This window comes from Pseudopipra pipra, chromosome 22 (genome assembly GCF_036250125.1).
Source record: "Pseudopipra pipra isolate bDixPip1 chromosome 22, bDixPip1.hap1, whole genome shotgun sequence".
Taxonomy (NCBI): Eukaryota; Metazoa; Chordata; class Aves; order Passeriformes; family Pipridae; genus Pseudopipra; species Pseudopipra pipra.
Genome location: NC_087570.1, coordinates 1560833 through 1580897, shown reverse-complemented (window position 1 = coordinate 1580897; position 20065 = coordinate 1560833). Strand labels below are relative to the sequence as shown.

General features: G+C 47.0%; 3 protein-coding genes across 4 annotated transcripts in view; 2 read left to right on the top strand and 1 right to left on the bottom strand.

The window, feature by feature from the left end:
• Positions 1-69: 69 nt before the first annotated feature.
• RER1 (retention in endoplasmic reticulum sorting receptor 1) lies at positions 70-6992 on the top strand. Its single transcript, XM_064679004.1, has 7 exons — positions 70-205; positions 3119-3204; positions 3707-3811; positions 4255-4354; positions 4842-4920; positions 5027-5162; positions 5901-6992. Exons 2-7 carry the CDS (start codon positions 3124-3126, stop codon positions 5988-5990), a joined length of 591 nt encoding a protein of 196 aa, XP_064535074.1. The 5' UTR covers positions 70-205; positions 3119-3123; the 3' UTR covers positions 5991-6992.
• A 517-nt stretch (positions 6993-7509) lies between these two features.
• On the bottom strand, positions 7510-11014 carry PEX10 (peroxisomal biogenesis factor 10). 2 transcript variants are annotated; one of them, XM_064679000.1, is made up of 6 exons: positions 10993-11014; positions 10458-10538; positions 9615-10021; positions 8749-8924; positions 8324-8459; positions 7510-7878 (listed from the first exon to the last, which is right to left on the bottom strand). In XM_064679000.1, the coding sequence occupies exons 1-6, from the start codon at positions 10997-10999 to the stop codon at positions 7807-7809; spliced, it is 879 nt and encodes a 292-aa protein (XP_064535070.1). In that variant the 5' UTR covers positions 11000-11014; the 3' UTR covers positions 7510-7806. The 2 variants fall into 2 exon arrangements, with proteins under 2 accessions (XP_064535070.1, XP_064535069.1); XM_064678999.1 differs by lacking the exon at positions 10993-11014 and adding an exon at positions 10638-10809.
• A 103-nt stretch (positions 11015-11117) lies between these two features.
• PLCH2 (phospholipase C eta 2) overlaps positions 11118-20065 on the top strand; it is a 71495-nt gene continuing 62547 nt past the window's right edge. Inside the window, exons 1-3 of the mRNA XM_064634361.1 lie at positions 11118-11364; positions 11832-11957; positions 12123-12629. The gene's annotated coding sequence lies outside the window, so the exon portion shown is untranslated. The remainder of the gene's footprint in view (positions 11365-11831; positions 11958-12122; positions 12630-20065) is intronic.

Sequence of the window (20065 nt, the reverse complement as noted above, 5' to 3'; positions counted from 1 at the left end):
CCCCCGCCCGCTCCCGCCCGCCCTCACGGCCCGCACCGCCCTCCCGCCTCCCCGCCGGGACCGCCTCGCTGCCCCCGGGGCCAACCGCGGGGCCGCACTCGGGCTCGTCCCGCCCCAGCCCCGGAAGCGGAAGCGCGTCCCGACGGTGCCGCCATATCGGGTGTGTGGAGGGGCGGGAGCGGAGGAAGGACCGGCTCGGCCGCCTGTGAGTACTGAGGCCGCCCGGGGCTGAGCGGGGCCGCGGGCGGGCACTGCGGGCCGGGACACCCCTGGGCGGGGGGGCGGAGCCCGGGGCGAGCGGCCCCTCCGGGGTGCGGGGGCTGCGCGGGCTCGGGGCCTCCCGGGGCCTCCCGGGCCGTGTCCCCGCTGTGCCGGCCCCGCTCCAGCCGCTCCCCGCTCGTTGGACCGGGCTGAGCCCAGCCCAGGCCGGGGAAGTCCCCGAGAGCCGCAGGTGCTGCTCGGCTGCTGCCGGAACGGATAAAATGAAACAGTGTCTTTTTTTAGCGTGAAAAACCCAACCTGTGCCACCAGCGTAGTCGTGCCCCGTGGTTGTCCATTCACCCTGTTACAGTAAATCACTCGAGTGTGCTGCTCTTCGAAGGTGTTTCCTCTACGAGATAAGGAAGGCTGTGCGAGCAGGAGTGTGGGTTTGCTGCCGATGTCCTCCGTTTGTGTTTTAACTTCAAGAAAAACCTGTCTCATAATCAGAGCTCTCTGGAAATTCGGCACGTCTGTGTGTCAGCGCAGAAAGTGAATGTTTTTACTGCCCCAGGTTCTGGTTTTGAGCACTCAGCGATCATGTTTGTAGCGACATTACCATAACAATGGTGGTGAAAAGGTCATCTATTAAGGTCCTGCTTTCACCTGCCTGGTGTTTTCAGCAGAGGAAACTCCTTTAACATGGTTTAGTTTTAGCAGCAGCCTCAGTTTTGCTGGCAGTGACCTCTTCACTCGTTTGTTGTATTAATGTGTGACTCTCTGATTGTTGGCTGTGCTGAAGGGTTGTCACAGCTCCTCGTGCTGAGCAGTGAATTTATGTTACATCTGTAAGAAAGATGGAGAGAGGCTTTGGACAAGGGCCTGGAGGGACAGGACGGGGGAACAGCTTCAAACTGCCAGAGGGCAGGGAGAGATGGGATATTGGGAAGGAATCCTTCCCTGGGAGGGTGGTCAGGCCCTGGTACAGGTTGTCCAGAGGAGCTGTGGCTGCCCCATTCCTGGAAGTGTCCAAGGCCAGGCTGGATGGGGCTTGGAGCCACCTGGGCTGGTGGAAGGTGTCCCTGCCCCTGGCAGGGGTGGAATGGCATGAGATGGTCTTTAAGGTCCCTTCCCACCCAAACCATTCCATGATTACAAAAGAGGGATTGCAACTGGTTATATTAATTATTCCCTTAAACCAATAAAACCCCAGTGTTCTTAACTGTAAAGAACCCCTCTGCAGTAGAACAGTGTCAGCTGGTTGTGTTTCTTGGGCTGCTCTGGAAGAACTGTGTATTTGAGAAACAGTCATACATAATCACATGTAATTTTTTTCACCCAGCAAAATCCCTGCTGCAGCAGAAAGCCTTCAGGAGCCTCACATCTTCATCTTCCACTTGCTCTGCACAGGGTGGCATTTACAACACTGTCACCTTAGGTCTGCCTGGAGCCCATATTTGCTATATTTGGATGTATCTGGAAAATTAATTTTGAAAATGTGAGAGTTTTCATTGGTCTCTGGTCAATAGGCTGAATATCTTTTGGTTACAGTCCTTGATACTTCAGGACTTCTAAAAAAAAAAAGAAAACCAGAATAAAGCACAAAATGATGCTCAGCTGAGAAGGCTGAGTAACTTCTGCCCTGCAGAGAGTGGGGAGAGGAATAATCACTTCCTTTTGCCTGTAGTGGAAAAATCTGTATATTGTATGAGTTTCTATTTGATTCTTTTTTTCTTTTCAGCTCTAGCTTGAATTAAAGTGGACTCAGCTCCTGGAGCCTCCTGATGAAACCCCTTAGCTTTTGAGGTGTAGCAGGACTCCTTTTTTTCTACTTCCTAATGATTCCATAGGATGTAGTTTTCGGATGTCTACAGGAAAAAAAACCACAACTTTAAGTTCTTGTGCCTCCCCAGATTGTCCTTGGTCTCAAATTTTCTGCAGCAGTCACTCGTATTGCAGCATCTAAGATGATTTATTTATTTATGTTCCACACAGCTTTATTATCCTCTGAGGCTCTTGAGTAGGGCTGAAAGTGCTCCCAGTATCCCAGGGTTACATAGTCCCACCCACAAATGAGGATTCCAGGAAGTAGTGTCAGGGATTGCTTTCGGTGATGTGGCAAAACGTTTCTGTTCAGAATCGAGTTGATTTGGCCTGCACCTCGAAGGGAGCTGTACAGCCCAGTTAACCTTAACTGATAAGGAAAATAAAGCTCTTAAATCGGTGGCAGAAGCGTGGACTGAAAAATAACCCCCTTGGTTAATGTTTTTACTGGAGTTCGGGCCCTTTGACTGCACAGTTTTGCTCCTGCAGAAAACTTTCCTGCTGCTGCTCAGCTCTTTGTGCTCAAGAGACAGAGAAAGTCGTTGCCTTCTTTCTGGTGTGAGCAAGGTGCTGGGTTTGGTGCTCTGGCAGAGTCTGAAAGCACTGATGTGCAGTCCTCAACTTCCTTGTTCACTGTCTGCTTACTGAGCACTTAAAATCCAAAGCAGCTTTAAAAAAAATATATGTATATTTAGTTTGATTTTGTTCTTTGCCTTTGGAGACTGAGGGGGCAGGAGGGAGGTGCTGCAGGTCATGTCTCACCATTTAGATGTTGGAACTCAGCCTCTGCCTTAGCAAGGGGATGTCCAACCAGCCTCCTTCCTGCATTTCCCTCCCAGAATGGACTGCATCCTGTCTTGCCTTTGTAAAACACCCTGTTCTTTGCTGCCTTGGACAATTACTTTAGGAAAAATTTAATTCATTTTTGCATAAATGTCCCCTCTTTGAGAATACTTCGTTCAAAATACTTGTTTCGAACAGTGCAAGCCCAAAGAACATTGTGTGTAAATGCTGGTTCAGAGAATGTGCTTTAAAGCTTCCTGAGCTCAGATTTTGGGTCTCAGTGTTCCCTGTGTCCCATGTTTTGTTTCCACAGCCACCATGTCAGAAGGGGACAGCATTGGGGAGTCTGTGCATGGAAAACCCTCCGTGGTCTATAGGTTTTTCTCAAGACTTGGACAGGTTGGTTTGGGGAAGGATTTTTCTGACTGCTTTAGGAGTAGATCTCACTGTGGCTCCTTAAGCTCATTACTTTTTGGATGAGTTGTTAAAATGCTAAAATCTTCAGATTTTTTCTGAAGCCTTTAAAAACTGATAAATATTATTACATGCAGCTTACTGGAATGTTTAAGGGGTGTATGTGTGACATTGCACAGTGAAAATATATGTTGTCAAAAACAAGGAGTGACTTCAGATTTCAGGTCAAATTCATCTTAAGGAAAGTAACTTGCATGAGATACAGAAATATTAAATTGCTGTACAATGCCCCAAGCATTAGGGGTTTCATAAAAACATGGAACTTTTCAAACTGTGATTCGGTTTTTTCATGAAGAATACAGATATTTCACGTTACTGCCCTTCCCAAAATAGTCTTCCCAAAGGCTTCTCTGTGCCAGTGCTGCCCTGTAATGAACTGTGCTCCTTGTGCCTCCTGTATTTCACATGTCCCTTTGTCTCCTCCCAGATCTACCAGTCCTGGTTAGACAAATCCACCCCCTACACCGCCGTGCGATGGATTGTAACGCTGGGGCTGAGCTTTATCTACATGATTAGAGTTTATTTACTGCAGGTGAGCACTGCACTTACTGCCAAGGGGTTCTTACTTATCACTCCTGGCCTGTGTTTCCTGTTAAGAATATTTTTGAAGTGTGGTGTTACTTTAGCACCACATGTGGTGTCTTATAGCTCATGGTAGAAGGTAAATTGGATAACCTGAAGAGAGAGCAGCTCTTGTGTACATGAGGGATTTGCACTCCTCTTGTGTTCTAAGACTTGTTTTGATAGGTGAGAATTGTTAATATTTTTATGTAATATTGTTAATATTGTCAGAATTGTTAATATTTTTATTTTTGTGTTGTTAATATTCTAGTCCAGAAACCTTTCAGTTAAGGTGAGGAGGTAGAAAAGCTTCTCAAGGAAGCAAAGAACCCAGGTTGTTTAATCTTGTTAAAAAAGAAGTATCAGCAAATGCCTTTCATGCAGACTTTAACCATGGCTGTTCCCCCTGTGCAGGGTTGGTACATTGTGACATATGCCTTGGGAATCTACCACCTAAACCTCTTCATAGCTTTCCTGTCGCCAAAGGTAGACCCCTCTCTAATGGAAGACTCAGGTATGATGAACAGTTCATTCTGCCACAGTTCAGAACTTAGCCAAGCTTCCAGACCCCTTGGGCTGATGAAGTCTGTAAAGATGTGCAATGTCAGCAGGACGTTGTGTTTTTTAGACTTGGAAAAAATCTGTGCAACTTCACATCAAGAGTTACCATAAAATTTGTCCTCTCTTACGTGGGACTTGAACATATTCCATATTGTTTTAGTTTTCTGTGTTCTGAAAGGAGCTTTATGTGACTTAAATTCTCCCCATAGTGACCTGGCACTCATTTCTGTTCCTTATTTTCTTTTGGGGAATCAGTGCTTAGTTACATTAAACTGTAACTGGGATCTAAGTGTAGCAGTGGAAATTGGGTGTGGATTCATTTTGTGATTTTTTTAGGGTTTTTTTTAAGATAAAAAGTAAAAAAAAAATCAGGAGTCTGACTAGTGTGGAAAGCTACTGTGAGGGGGTTTGTGGTTTGGTTTTTTCCCTGTTATTTTCAGATGATGGTCCTTCCTTACCTACAAGGCAAAACGAAGAATTTCGGCCTTTCATTAGAAGGCTCCCAGAATTCAAATTCTGGTGAGTGGATCCATCTGCCCATGCTCTGGCTTTGAAAAACACAAATACCTGCCTCTACTGAGTGGTAGCTGGGCTGGAAGGATTGACTGTGGCTGTTGTTTTCCAGGCACTCTGCCACCAAAGGAATCCTGGTCGCCATGGCGTGTACGTTCTTCGAGGCTTTCAACGTGCCTGTGTTCTGGCCCATCCTGGTGATGTACTTCATCATGCTCTTCTGCATCACTATGAAGAGGCAAATCAAGGTAACTCCCCAGCAACAGGGAGCAGCTTTTGTGGGGGCAGGAGGTGCAGCTTTGTCCCAGCCTGGCCATGCCCTTGGTGGGAAATGTGCTGCACACACTCGTGGTCCTGCAGCAGCTCCAGCAGCCAGCACCTGGACAGGAGTTGTTTGTGCTGTACATCTGCAGCACTGAGCAGCTTTTACTCTCACTTTCAAAAGGTTTTGATTTTAGAATGCAAGATCAGGTTTTTATGCAGGTTCTCATCCACTTCCTGTCCTAACTGTGGCTATTTTTAATGAAGAGGTGTGGTACAATCTCTGATGGGTGAAAAGGGAAGTTCTGACAAGTTGGTGCAAGAAAGTAGGTGAGGAAAAGAGGAAGCAGAACAGAGACAACTCATCCTGACCATTTAAACAAGTTACTTATGGTTTTTTGGCATTTTAAAAAGCTATTTTTTTTTCCCAGACATTCAGAATTTTGAGTGGGAAATTTAAGATTAAAGGGTAGTAAAGAATTAGTTCCTCTGTGGTCCCTCAGTCAGTGACCTTCACTGTACTGTATGAGTTGTTGGGTACACCCAGATTTGAGATTTGTGAGGCTGATCTCATGCACCTGTTTGGATTTAAACTGCTGTAGGATTAGCTATTTCATTACCTTTACCAAGAACTGCCTTTCTAGGGGACGATGTGCATTATAAAACATTTTGTCTAAATATTCCCCAAGTTTCTTGCCTCAACACTTGATGTTTTCTCTTTGCAGCACATGATAAAGTACAGATATATACCCTTCACACATGGCAAGAGGAAATACAAAGGGAAGGAGGATGTGGGGAAGACCTTTGCCAGCTAGAGGGAGCAACACCCTGCTGACCAGTTCTACTGCTCACTAAAGGAACGATTTTGAGCCATTGTAACAATGCCTTTTTTCTTCATAAAATGATTAACAGAGTGGTGACAAAGCAGTTGAATTTTCATTTTACGAGGATCTTGCTATTTTTATCTGAAGTATCAGCTCAGTTTCTTGAGGAAACTGGCATTCTAACCAAATTGCATTGAGTTTATTCTCTTTTTGGAAGAAGTTGGAGAAACTTTGGAGAATCCCACGGATCTGGGATAACGTATTCCTTTCAAGATCCATTGCACTGGAGAGGTTCATGGCCTAGAGCTGGATGTTTTTACGTAGTTCTCCTGCTCACCATCACCCTGAAGTGCTGGGCACATCTGTGGAGGAAAGTGTAAGCTGGCACACGTGAGGCTGTTTTCTGCTTCGGGGCCGTGTGCTGTTCTCGTAGAAACCTTCAGTAGACTTAAATAGCTGCAGAACTTAAGCCAGTTTCCTAAATGCATGGTATTACTGAGTTATAACCCAATAGGTAGGAATAAGAGATCTACTAAATTATGGGTTTGCAGTAGGGGAAAAAAATACTCCTTTAGCTTCTAAAGCAACTCGTTTGTGTTGGGTTTCAATGCCAGTTTCACTGTTCCATCTCCGAGCAGATGCTAAAATTGGGCTCTTTCGTGATGACTCAGAACTTTGTTCAAACTCTTATCACAATTTCCTTTGAGGACCTGGAATTATAAAAATATATATTTTAATTGTTCTTAGTTGGAGTTTCTTTCGTACTTAATGGTTTCATGAATAATTTAAGCTGACTTCATGCAGCCCCACAGAAAGTACCCAAACTGGCCAGAACAGACAGTGGTGGGGGTTTTAACACAGATTTTCATTTTATAAGGGGGGGGAAATAAGACATAAATGACCTGCATGTAAACTTTTTCATGTGATACGACTGCAGTTTTATTAAGTGACTTTTTAATTCCAAAATTTATTAAAAGACAGTGTTCCCCTTTACTTGTTCTCTATCTTTATATACATCTATTGATCTAACAGCATTTATGGCTCCTTTTCAGTAATGGTTACCCTCAACTTACCTTCATGCAATGCCTTTTCCAACTCCTCAGGGACCACTCACTTGCAGAAGGTAGGAAAAGATCAGCTTTTTGAAGATTCTGAATGGAGAACAGTGTCAGCTTCAACAGACACCTAATTGGGAAATAGATGTAGGCACCTTTTCCTCTGGTTTTGTCAAGTGAAGTCTTTGTGGAGCTCTGGAATTCAGCAGTCCTGGGAATATGACAGGTAGTTTTAGCTCACATTGACCCCTTGCTTTCTGTTTGTTTGCATGTATTTGTTTTATTAGCAGTGTGGAAACTAGGAATGTAAACACTTAAAATTATGGAAACAGGATCCAGAACAGGCCTTATAAAAGCACCAGTCGTGGATGTGGTTTGTTGCCTAAAAACGTGAAAGCCCTGACTTGGAGAAGCTGTTTTCAGGCTTGCTGGAGCTTCTGAATAATATGGACAAATCAGGGAGAAAACCAGGATGTTTATTAGTATTAAAATTCCCAACTGGGATGACTCCTTCTGAACAGCTGAGTGTTAACAACACCTTTTAGAAACACATTTTTATATGGTCAGGAACCATGTCCAAAGAGACAGAAGGCTAGAGGCAGAGAGGGCTTTATTTGCAACCCAGGACTGAAGTGCCACCTTGCCATGGGCATTTCCAGGTCCTTGAAGCCTTTCCTTGGCCCAGCTGGGGCTGTGTGGCAAGTACAGAGTGGGAGCTGAGGCCCTGTCAGGGCCCAGGCCGGGTTTGTCCTTCACAGCTGGTAGTGCCGGAGGTAGATCAGCTTCTGGGGATGGAACTTCTCTCTGCACAGTGGGCACTCTGCCTGCAGAACAGAGATACAGGACATACTGAATAGTTCTACTGAAAAGTTTAAAGACATCCAAATATAACTTCAGCTACTTTGAGAAAATAATCAGCATCCAAAATTCACCAACCATTTTTTCAGTCCTGTTTGTGGTACGAGCTTTTGCCACATAAAGCACTCTGAGCTGGCCCAGTTTAAGCTGCTCAGCTTATTTATATATTATTTAAATGTATTTATAAATATATTTAATGTATTTATAAATATATTTTATGTATTTATAAATATAACTCCCCTATTTATAAATGTTTACATGTAACCTTCACAATGTAACCTTGGTCGTTCTGTTTCAGTAAACATGTCCTGGTAACTCTGGGTGCCTCAGTGAGGGAAGGGGTTCGAGCAGCCAGGCTGAGGGGTGTTTTCAGGTGGAATTTCAGCAGTGTGTGCCCGTCCCTGCACTCACCCTGGTGTTGCACCAGGCAGTGATGCACTCCCAGCAGAAGAGGTGCCCACAGGGGGTGGCTGTGCTGTGCCTCCGCTCCTCCAAGCACAGGGTGCAGCGGGACTGGCGCCCAGGAGCCTTGTCCTTGCTGGTGTTTCTAATGAACAGAGTCACAGTTAATGATGCAGCCTGCCTGGAAGAGATAGTTGGTAACACCAGCCTAAAGGAACCACCATCTTCAAGTATTAACCTTGCTCAGAACCACCAAACCATGAAAACTAAGAGATGCTTAAAACAGCTAGGAATTAACTTTGCTAATTAATTAAACATAACATCAAGTTCTAACTTAAATCAGTGTCAGTCCCGTGTTCCCCCTGTCCATGGCAGCTCTGCCATTCCCACCACTGCTCCCCCCTCTTTCCTAGTAAGTAAAAACCACCTCTCACTTCTGGTGGGCGAGGTTGCGGTGCAGCTTCCACTCCTGCCTCGCCCTGTGCCTCTGTTTGAAGCTGTACACCTGAACTCCAATGGTCAGCAGGAGATGGAAGAGGGAGATTATTCCAAGGAACTTGTAACTTGTCCGGACACTCTGATCTTCTCCCTGCAGTCCTCCAAAATGCAGCTGTGGGATTCACAGAAACAGATGTGGTTTTATGAAACTATTCCCCCCCCCTTTCAATAAATTTGATTTGGGATTCCCATTTCTGTCCAAAAAATTGACATGTTTGTAGGGCTTCTCAAGCTGCTGTGTCTGATCACCTTCAGTCAGCCTGGACTTAGCTGCTGGCTATGCAGGATCAGCTGTCTGTCTGTCCATCAAAACTGCAGCTTTAATTGTTTTGATTTTCTTGTGTCACTGAGCAAACAGTCAGACACCTCTTTTCCACACCAACACTGGGAATTGTTGAGGAATCTTGTGTCTATAGGCATTTCTAGGCCAGTGGCTGATGGGTTTTTTTGCAAAGATACAAAATTAAGCTCTTTTTACAGAAAAATGCTCTATAAATGTGCACTGGTTTTTGTTCAGAACTGTATTTCAGTATTTCCTGCAGGTTTATTAAGTCCCTTCTCAGTTTTGGTGTATTTGTGGCAGACACACTGAAGTTACACAGGGTCAGAACTTACAGCTTCTAACATTCACATTTATTACCTGTAACCTCTCGACTGCAGGGATGAAAAAAACTTCCCTCCCATTATAATCACCCACAGCCAAATCCCTATCCCTGTTACACAGGTGGCATCCCCGGAGAGGCCACAGCAGGGCTGTGGACACCACATCCCTCACACACCAGACCAGGACCATGTCACTCACATACGAGATGCCCGCGACCCTTTTCGAGAGGTGGTAGAAGGTGCCGTGGATGTAGAACAGCGCCAGGTGGAGCCGGTGCAGCAGGGGGATGGATTGTTTCAGGACATACACAGCTTGGGAGGCTGTTTTCCTCTGCTGCTCCGGGAGCTGCCCCAGCCGCCTGCGGATCCAGCTGCGCAGGAAGGTCCTGCTGGGCAGTGCCGGTGCTGGGCCGCTCCCGGCGCTCCGGGACTCCTCACCCTCCTCCTGCAGCTCGTGCTCCAGGTGCAGCAGGGCCTTCTCCAGGCAGTAGGGCACCACGGTGTGCAGGGAGATGAAGGTGGCCCGGCGGAGCAGAGAAGGCACCTTCTTCCTGCTGGGGTCGACCTGGATGATGCTCACGTACTCCTCGCCCAGAGTCTGATACCCTGGGTAAACGTGCAACAGAGACCAGGGTGAGATGGCAACTGCAGGATCCGTCTGTGGGGACAGGCTGCTCAGCTCACAGCTCAGCAGGCTTTGCACTCTGAGAAATAATTGCATTTTTTCATGTTTAACAAGTGTTTTGGTTACATCAGCATCTGCAGCATCAGTATCAGCAGCGGATGGAGGACTAAAGCGGGGTACCTGTCACGGTGTCAGACAGCCCTTTTGTAAAAAGCTTTTGCTTTTAGAAGAACATGAATTTGTGCTGATAAAGTGCTTGGACAGTTTAGTGGTTTCACGTTTAATAAAAGGTGTTTTAACAGACCCCCTCATTAAAGAGAACCGAGGAGCAGCCTCAGCAGGTGATCCCCAGCACAGCCGCTGTCACGTATTGGGAGAAACGACAGAGAAATGATAAAAACTGGTAGCAAAGGTTACCTGAGAGCGTGGTGAGCACGAAATAGGCCACATCGGAGAGCAGCTCCACCTCCCGCCGCCACTGCAGCCAGGGCCGGGCACCTGCGGGACGGGGCCGCTGTCACCGCACCCCTGCGACCCGGGCGCTGCTCCCGGGCGCGGCACCAGCCCCCTCGCCCCCTCCGCCCCCCCGGGCATTACCCGCCAGCCCCCGCAGCGCGGTGCCGGCCCCGCTGCGCAGCCCGGCCCGGTACAGCTCGTCCTTCTGCCCGCCCCGCACCAGCCGCGCCGGGCCCGCCGCCGCCATCGCCCCCCCGCGCGGACGGATACGGCGCGCGGCCCCAGCGGCGGCGGCACCGCGGCACCCCCGGCACGGGCGGAGCGCCCGCGCGCCGCGCAGGGATATCGCGTCACCGCGGCGGCGTGAGGGGGGCGGGAAAAGGGCGGGAAAAGGGGAGGGGAAAGGGGAGGGGAAAGGGGAGGGGCGAGAGGAAAAGGAGGGGCAAGGGGAGGGGAAAGGAGAGAAGAAAGGGAGGGGAAGGGGCACCGGGGCCACCTAACATAGGGCAAGGGAAGTGTGAGGTGTTCGGTGTCTCAAAGCGCAGCTCCCAAAGGGCTCCCGGGGGGCGCAGAACGCCCCGGCCCACACGGACAGTCCCGCTGGGAGCGGCACGAACTGCGCTGGGGACGGTTCCCTCCTGTAGGACGGTTCCCTCCTGTAGGACGGTTCCCTCCCGTAGGATGGTTCCCTCCTGTAGGACGGTTCCCTCCGCAGCTGCAGGAGCGATGGAATCAAGGGGAAGCTCTGGGGCCTTTTATGTAGCGCAACAATAGAGGGCGCGCCTGCATAAGGAAAAACCCCGCGGGAAAGGGGCTCTGGAATGGGACGGTCCCACGGTAACTTTTGAGGATCTGCTGCGTCCCAAAAGTAAGAGACTTGAAGCTGCCACCCTAAGCGACAACATTAAAAAAAAAAATACAGAATTAAAATTAGTTGACCAATCCTTGAATAATTTTGTTCGGAATTCCAGTTCGTTCCCAGGTGTTTCGGTGTTCGTGGTTTCCACGGTGCCTCTCACGTGTCTCAATTGTTGAGAAAAACACCAAACATGGGAAGAGTGTGATTGAAATTAGAGCACTCGATAACTTTTCTCACCACAAAAGTATTGGTTGCTATTTCGACAGGCAGAACAAGAAGTGCATCCTGACCAGGGTTTCATTTTGCTGCTGACTTATCTTAGGGCTGGATCCAGGTTGTGAACATTGTTAGAGGAGTCGACCCTTGTGCCAGGCATTTCTTCTCTGTATGAGAGAGAGGTGTTTTATTAAGTGGGCAGGGTACATATTTATTGCTGTTTTATTGAGGTGGGTGAATGTTGTGTTCTCATTTCATAGGTCAAGAAAGCAAAGAAGAGCTTGAGAGCTTTTTTTTTTCCCAAAGCTGAAATCCTGGCTAATGACCACTTAACTATTAGATTGGAAACCATTTATGAAGCTGAAGACAAGTTCAGGCATCTGAAGGTCAGATTTTCACTCCTTAAAAGTTTGTTATTTGGGGGGGTTGTGTGGTAAATGACACTCTATTTCTTTTTGGTGGAGTTAGTTATTTTTGACAGCACAGTCAAAGTGTGGTTTCTGTGCAGACTTAATTTCCATGGGATGCTTCTCTGCTTTTCCTTCTAACAGACCCGACAGGGGAGTGAGTTGCTGCACCGACGTTACCACAAGGAAGTCCAAAATGTAAAACAAACTCGGTGCACAGCAATGATTAACTTTTCCTCCCACAGGCTGCTTGTCTGTGCATTATAAAATATGATTTTACCTCCGCGGACCTGTTAGGAGAGAAGAGGTTCGGAGTGCAGCTTTCAAACAGGGCAGATGTTTCAGTTCCCAACCTGAAGAACAGGTTCTGCAGATGGAAAGGGAACGAAACGTCTGTGCAGGATTGTTACCACCCTCCGGTCCCTTCTGCCTCCTCCCACTTTGAACTTGTTACCCTGGAGCCGAACTGTTTGAACAGGGGCTGTAAAGCCGCTCTGTGATCAGAGAGCTGAGAGCCCTCAACATGTAAAACCGGGGCGGGATTTCGCTCCCTCCCCGCAGGTCCCTCCTCCCGTTCTCGTCCCGGGGATGAAGGTCCCGATGTTCCGCGCACAGGAGCCGGGACAGCCCGTCCGCCCAGGAGAGACAGAGGTGTGTGCTTGGGGTTTGCTTGGCTACTTTCTCTTCCAGCGAGCATTTGGGTGTAGTTTTAACACTTTTCCTCACTCTCGGGCGTTAGGAGCAAAGTTTCTAAGGGGCTACCGCAGGAATTGTCCAGCCTTGGGCTTGCAAGAGTTTGCTACTACTTTTGCTTTTGTCTCTCTCTTTTTATTTTTTTTTTTTTTTTTAAGGAAGAGAGAGAATGGAAAGAGCATCATGTCTAATGCTTGTTTTGGTCCTTGGAATTCTGTTAGTCTTAGGTTTTTAGACTCTGAGCTTGTAGGGATGAAGCAAACTTCATTTGTGATTCAGGTTTAGACTTTTCTAACTGGAGAAATGCATTTTCTGGTGTGAGAAACCAGTGCATTCACTCTGAAGTGATAACCTGAGCCCTGAGCTTTTCACAGGTGTGCTGAGCCAGAACGAAAAGTGACTTGGATAGGAGAGGTTGGATATAAAAGAAACTTCAGGTATTTGAATAAAATACTGGTTAAGCAATATAACGTGGCTGGTTCTGTGACTGAACAGCAAAGTCTTAACTTGGAAGGAAAGACATGCACAACACTTCAAAAGAGTATGCATTTCTTTTTCTCTTTTTTTTGGTTATTCTTCTGGGCTATGGAGAAACCTTTTATGGCAGGAAAGAACAGAAAATTCCGGGTTACAATTGCAGAGATATGGCAAATAGCAAGGATGGATGGGTTGCCAGTGCTGCATCTGCCTCCAATGCCTCGGGCTCCAGAGTTTAGATGTAGGGCTGAAACATACCCCGAATCCTCAGGGTGATAATTTCTACAGTCATGTTTTGTTTCATGGCAGAGGTGGGTTAACTGCTAAAAAATAACCTAGAAGTAAAGTATGATTCACTCCTGACTGTGGTTAGTCTGAGATAGGAAACTGATGCCATGTTCAGAATGTAGCTCAAAGTTAACTCGCTTCTTTATTGTTCAAAAGAATGTGGTCAAAGTTTTGTCTATGAAGAGAGCTTTTTCTGTCCTTACTGAGCGGGAAGATACTTCAGCTGGGGAGAATTGTCTTTTGCCCAGTCAGATTAGCTGTGGGGAACAGTTTAGTGCAAATGAAGGACAGGGCTTGTGAGGGAAGGTCGGGGAGGGCCGAGGAAATGTGAGTTATCTCATTGCAGGCCAGGCTGTGGGGGGCTCCTGCCTTCTGAGGACCTCAGTGCCAGTGTGAAGGACAGGGAGAGGTGTTCCCTGGGCTCTGAGCTCCTTGGCAGGAGCACTGCCTGGTCCAGGCTCTGCTCTGGGGCTCTGACACAGCAGAGCAGTTAACAGGGGCTTCTTCATTTAACAAACTCTCCTACCAGAACTACCTGTCACAGAGAATACATAAACCTGTACAACTGAACCAGGAAACACTAGGGGCCTGCTGACTCTTACCTTCAATGCCTGTGTTGGGAAGATGTGCTCCTGTAATGCATCGTATTTTGATCGTTCTCAGCTCAAAAAAATCTATCATTCTGATCAGTAGTTTGTCTAGTCTTTATGTTAGTCTTGGAAAGTTATTTTTTTTTGTCCTCCCAGCTTATGTCCTCTCCTCTTATAGAGCCACAAGTCTTCTAGGGCCACAGGTACATGGGTTTTTTGTTAACTCGTGCCTTGTTATTGGTAAGTAAAAAAGACTTTTCAAGGGAATGTCTTGCTTGCAAATTTTGGTGAAAACCATTAAATTCATGCCCTAGAGACCACTGCAAAATTTTTAGCCATGCATTGCTTCTGGTTGCTTTTTGTTCTGGCCTTGCAAAAAAATGATGATAATGTTCTAGTTTATGGCCAAGCTCCTTCTACATTATCTGAAAAGGCTTTTGTTTTTTTCTTATGTGGCCTTCACCATTTCTGTAATTTAGCTGAATTAAAAGCTACTCCACACTCACCCTAAAGTGTCTGAGAGCACCTTGGTGAATGGTGCTGCAGGAACAATAAAGAATAAAAAATATAGAGTGTAGGGTTCTGTACTCACAATTTCAGAACACCATGATGTCAGTTTGGTTTTGAAATAAATTGTACAGAGCCCTCAGTTCCTAAATATAGTGTTTGAAGGGGCCAAATTGTTTGTGAATATCACTGGAACTTGTTCTTGTTCATTTGTCCAGAGCTGAGAAAATGGCTGTATAAATGAACTTGAGTGGGTAATAGGATGAGGCTGAAGAGGTTTTTTGGTAAAGACAGTCTCTCAGTTGCTGAGGATCAGCTGAACTGACTGCAACACAATTTTCCTGCACCCAGATATCTCAGTTCTGCGTTGGTTATCTCCAAAATGACCCACTTCTTCCCATGATAAGCCTAAATTAATCTGATCTTACAATTGAAATAGATTCTGGAAGAAGAAAGAATCTTCTTTCCCTTACTTCCATTGTGCTGACCTTCCCTGGGAGCTCAGCTCTGCTCCCAGGATCCCCCTGGCTCTGTGGATGGTGGCAAACCCTCCGGTCCCTCACGGGGTAATTCCTGAGGCAGCTGTGGCAGGAGCAGCAGGGACAGGCCAGGCCATCGGGGGCAGCTGGGGGAGAGGAAAGCCCTGTGTGACACGAGCCAAGCCCTCTGCCAGAGGGACAGCTGTTAGTGACCACCTGGGAGAACATCTCAGCCCAGGGCTTGCTGCAAGTCACTATGGAATTCTGGTCTCCAAGGACTCTAAATCCGCCGGGAATTTCCAAAGCTCTTCTTCATTGTTTAATCTGCCTGCGTTCTGTGGGGGTGGAGCACTTCCCCTCAGCCCAGTGGGTGCACAGCAGAGTCATTGGACAGGTACCTGAGCAGTGCAGGCTGTGACAGATCTTTACACAAGCTTAGGCAGAGTTCTGAGTTTCCTGCCTCCCGTTTTTCTGTGCCTCACTGTCTGTCAGGCACATGAGGCTGGCTGAGGGGAATTCTGGGTGCAGACAGCAGGGCAAGCACGACCTGAGCGAGGTTTGCAGGTCCATCTGCATCAGAAACACAGCATGAAAGCTGACAGGTTGATTTTTGTGTACCTGGTTCTGAGCTGGCCCCACGGTTTTTATTGTTTATCACAGCCCCACTTGTTTCCAGTTAATTAGGGAATGGCTCCTGGAGACTCTTCTGACATCTTCACAGTTGTCAGGGAGCTCTGGATTGCCTCAGGAGTTACAAGGGAAATCAGGTGGGAAGGTGAAGGAGCTTTCCATGTTAACACTGCTGGGAGAGACTGAGGTGCTGCAGAGCCTGAGCAGTTCCCATCCCCTGGGCTGGGTTTGCCAAAGGCCGTTATGCACAAACTTGCAACACTGCTTTTTGTGTTGAATCTGGTCTTCAGAGATGTCTCTTCCCAGCTCTCCCTGCAGGACTGCTTACCATAAGGTAACTTAAAAGCAGCTCCTCCTTGCCCCTTCTCCCCTTCAATGTGACTCCCCCCTACAGCTTGTTATTCCAGATTTCCCAGTGCCCTTAGATGCTGGAATGTATTTTCTGGAAGTTTTCTCTGCCTTTGACTGAAAACATGTAATTCGTGTTCTATTTAATTAAACAAGAGCAGAGCAAGGAACGGAGCCTGAGGAAACAATGGCAGCTGCAGTTGAGGTGCCTGGAAAAAGCTTTTATTGCCTGCAGAGGAGAACCTCAAAAACACAACTTTGGGATGTGTTATGATGACGTTGTTTAGTGGGATTGCTGCAAGAATGAAGTGAGATGTTTTCTAGTTGGTTTGGTGCGTCAGGGATGTGACCACATCGGGTTGTAGGAGGCAGGTGGCTGTGAGGGGAGGGAGAGGGGCTCTCAGATGGCTGAAGTGCCAGGAAGAAGCTCATGAACTGCCTTGGCTTGGGAGTGAGCCTTGGCTAAAGGTGGGGTTTCCCAACTGTTGTACTGCCCACTTAGAGCTGCCCTCTGCCCTGGGCACGTGGGCTCTGGGTGTTCTGTTTGCAGACCACGGAGTGGGTTTGGAGCTGTGTGCCTTGGGCAGTGAGATTGCAGTCTGGGGGTTTGGGTTTGGATCGTCTGTTAAATACCTTCATAGGCTTTTTGTCTCCTACAGTGACCTATCCTGCTTCTGTGGGCTTAGACAGGTTCTGAGGGAGATGAGGTTATGGGAGTAATGTTATTTATTGACTAATGAGGTACTGAAGTCCATGATAAGGTGGTGAGCAAAGCAGAGCTGGACTTTGACATTTATCGGACCAGGACTTGCTACCTTGTATTTCCCATTTGTGCACGTCTCTGTTTGGCAAAATGAGAATGGACTGAGTGGTTCCCAGACCCCTTCCTGCTAATGAAAAAGGAGATTCGTTAATTTAAGAAATTAGTTTGGATGTTTGGCAAAAGAAAACATTTAAAAAATGCAGCCTCCTCGTGGGGTTGCCAAGTGTGAGTGTGTTTTTTCTTGTCTGCAGTGTTGGGGTCTGGCCCTACCAGGCACCCTCAGAAAGCTGATTGTTTGCCACTGACTTGGGAAAGGGACCCAAGTTGCCACCTCCATTCTAAGTCCCCCAGCACAAGTTATTCCTTAATATCAGAGCAGCAATAAACTGCTGCATGGAACTAAAGCACTTTGGTTAAAGCTCATAGGCATTATTCTTAAAAGAAATTCCTGCTCCTTTAGATGAGTTTGAAGGAAAAAAAAAAAAATCAGTCTTCTGGACAGTGACCAAGACTGGCAGCATAATTGACAGCAGGAACATTATCAGAATTATAGATCACTTGATTACAAGTGGCATTGGAGCCATAGTCTATCTCCTCCTCAGCATGACTCACAAATTCCCAAGTGAGCAGAGCCATTTCCAGAGTATCATTTCCCATCTGTCTCCAAACAAGGAGATCTTCCTCTCCCCATTTCTCCTCTGAGGCTGTTCGTTTTTTGTGGTCTGTAGTACAAAACCTGTATTTTCAAAGTACTTTTGACTCAAGCTATTGGGTGAGATTTAGAGCTTTGCTTAATGAGTTCCTTTGCTCTTCTAGTAGAAATTTCCAGTTCTCCCTTGCTAATATGAAATGTAAATGTTCCTCAGAAGCAAGAGGCTGTTGTGTGCTGTTTCCATTGTCACTTCAGACAGTCTGGGAGCTGGTGAGTGATAAATAATGCTGGTGAAACTGAGAAAGGTTTTGGCAATTTGGGATAAATAGAGAAGGGGATTAGAAACGAGTCCATCCCCTATATATAGAAATTGTTGCAAATGCCACGTTTTGTTTCATAAAGTCACATGGCACAGTCCCTATGAACCTGAAATCAAGAATTTGGGTTTAATAATGTCTCCTTCCTTGCATAAGGAATATTCAGTTACATCATTCAACAAAAATGCAGGGCTCTCTGGCATGTGCACCTCCAGCTCAGGCTGCAAGGGGCGGGTGAGGAAAAGCTGACAAATGTTGAGTGTTCCTTTCAAGTGGGATGACTCTGTTCTGGGTGAAGGTGAACCCATCAGGCTGCCAGCAAGGTATTCCCAAGTCCTCTCTTCCTGACTGCCTTTTCCCTGCTTTCCCCTTCCATTTCTGGCTGAGTCCTTTGCCAGAGGACTCGGTGGCATGTCAGGGTGTTCTGTGTCTGCTCTGTCCCTTGGGAAAAGGAATGTTGGCTCACACCCTGAGGTGTGGGCTCACCCCTGTTCCAGAGGACTGCACCAGACTCCTTTCATTTGGCTCCCTGGCTGTGCAGTGACGTGCCCGGGCGTGCAGGTTATCTGGGATGGAATTGCCCGGGAAAGGAGCCGCATTCCTCCAAGGAGCAGCGTGGCAGAGGGAACCGAGGGAACCGCAGCGCGGCTTAAAAGCAAAGCCCGGCTCTCACATTTAAATGCTCTAAAGTAGTTTCTTTCCTCTCCCATTTGGTAACACTTTGATCTTTTATCCATTGATCTGCTTCCTGATCAAACTGTTCAGGTTGAAGTGCCTCAGTTTGTGTTTCATCCCCGCTATCAGGGTGTCTGCTCTGGGAGATATCAGAGCTTGTCTGAGTGCTGGTGGATGCCACACAAAACCTCCCTGAACAAAAGCAGGTCTTGTGGGGTTAAGCTTTAATGCTGCAGTGATATAAAAATGGCTGGAGGATTGTTATGGCATACACAGCTTCTTTTGTCTGTAAGTGATATGTATCCTGCCTCTAGGGCCTAAGTCCCTTTTTTCCAAGGGAGTACAGAACCTCACACAATAACACTCAGGTAGGGCTCTTAGCCTGAGCAGTCGGTTTAAATCTTGTTGGTGTGGTCTGAACAGATAGAGTTGCTCTCTTTTGGCTATTTGATGTCTGCTGTCAATGAGCAGTGCTGTTCTCAGAGCCAGAGTGCTTCCCAGTGTAACAAAGATCAAATATTTTCAGAGAATGTAACTGATATTTTCCATTAGACAATCTTCACAAGAAATTTTCCAGGGAAGCCTTTCATTTGCTTTAATAGGAAGTCTGGCCCCTGAATCTTGTTCTGAGATACCAGTTTGTATTTTTAAGGATTAATTGTGTGCTTTTCCATTGGCACATGGGGACATTCAGTTTGCTGATTTTTTTGTAACAATACAGGTATTCTGAACAGAGAGGGAGGGGAAGAAGGGAACTCTGAGGACCTGTAATAAGCTGTAAAAGGCAGGGCTGAGTGAAGAAAGAACATCTTTTGTATGAAAACAGATGTTCAGAGATCAGCTGCCTGAAGTAGCTTCACTTTCACAGCAGAAAAAAAAGAGTAAAGAACATGAATTTGATGTAACTCAAGGCAGTAAAATATTTAATGAGCCACAGAACCATAAAGCACTGCAGCTCATCTGCTTTCACTGAAATGGTGCCAGTCCATGCCAGCAGGAACATCCATGCTCTGTCACTCTTCCTCACCCTCATGGATATGTTCTTTGGTGTATAATGAGTCACAGTGATTGAACTTCCAGCACAGGAAATGACCCTCCAAAAAAACCCCTGAAGCAAAGAGGTGAGAGAGTCTGACAAAGTAACTACCCCCAGTTCAGCTCTCTGAGAAGGACACGGGCTGATCTTGTCTTAAAGCAGTTCCATCTGCCCTGGGAGCTGTGGCTTCCTGCACTCCCCTCGGGTTAAACACCCAGTGCATCGTGCCAGGAATGGCCCTCTGTGGCCAGTGGCTGTGGAACTGGGGCTGGGAGCTGCCCAGCTGCCCAGAGCAGAGGATCCCTCCCGGGCTGGGGGGCAGTGCCTGTCAGCTGTACCCACACCTGCCCAGAGCTGCAGTGCAGCAGCTCCACAAGTGCTGTCGAGTGCACTTTTGGCTTTTGCAGTGGACACAGCTGATTTAAATTCTGAGATGCCATCTAATATCTAGTTTTGGTTCTGTTTTAAAAAAACAACTCAGCTCTGTGTGAGTAAATGTATTTTTGGTGTTGATTCAAGGATTAGTTTAAAGGGAAAAAACCCCCACAAACATTTATTTGGGGATGTGCAAAATGAATACATGGAAATGTCTGAAATCCTTTTGTTCAGCCTAAAGCAGCATGTTTGCTCTG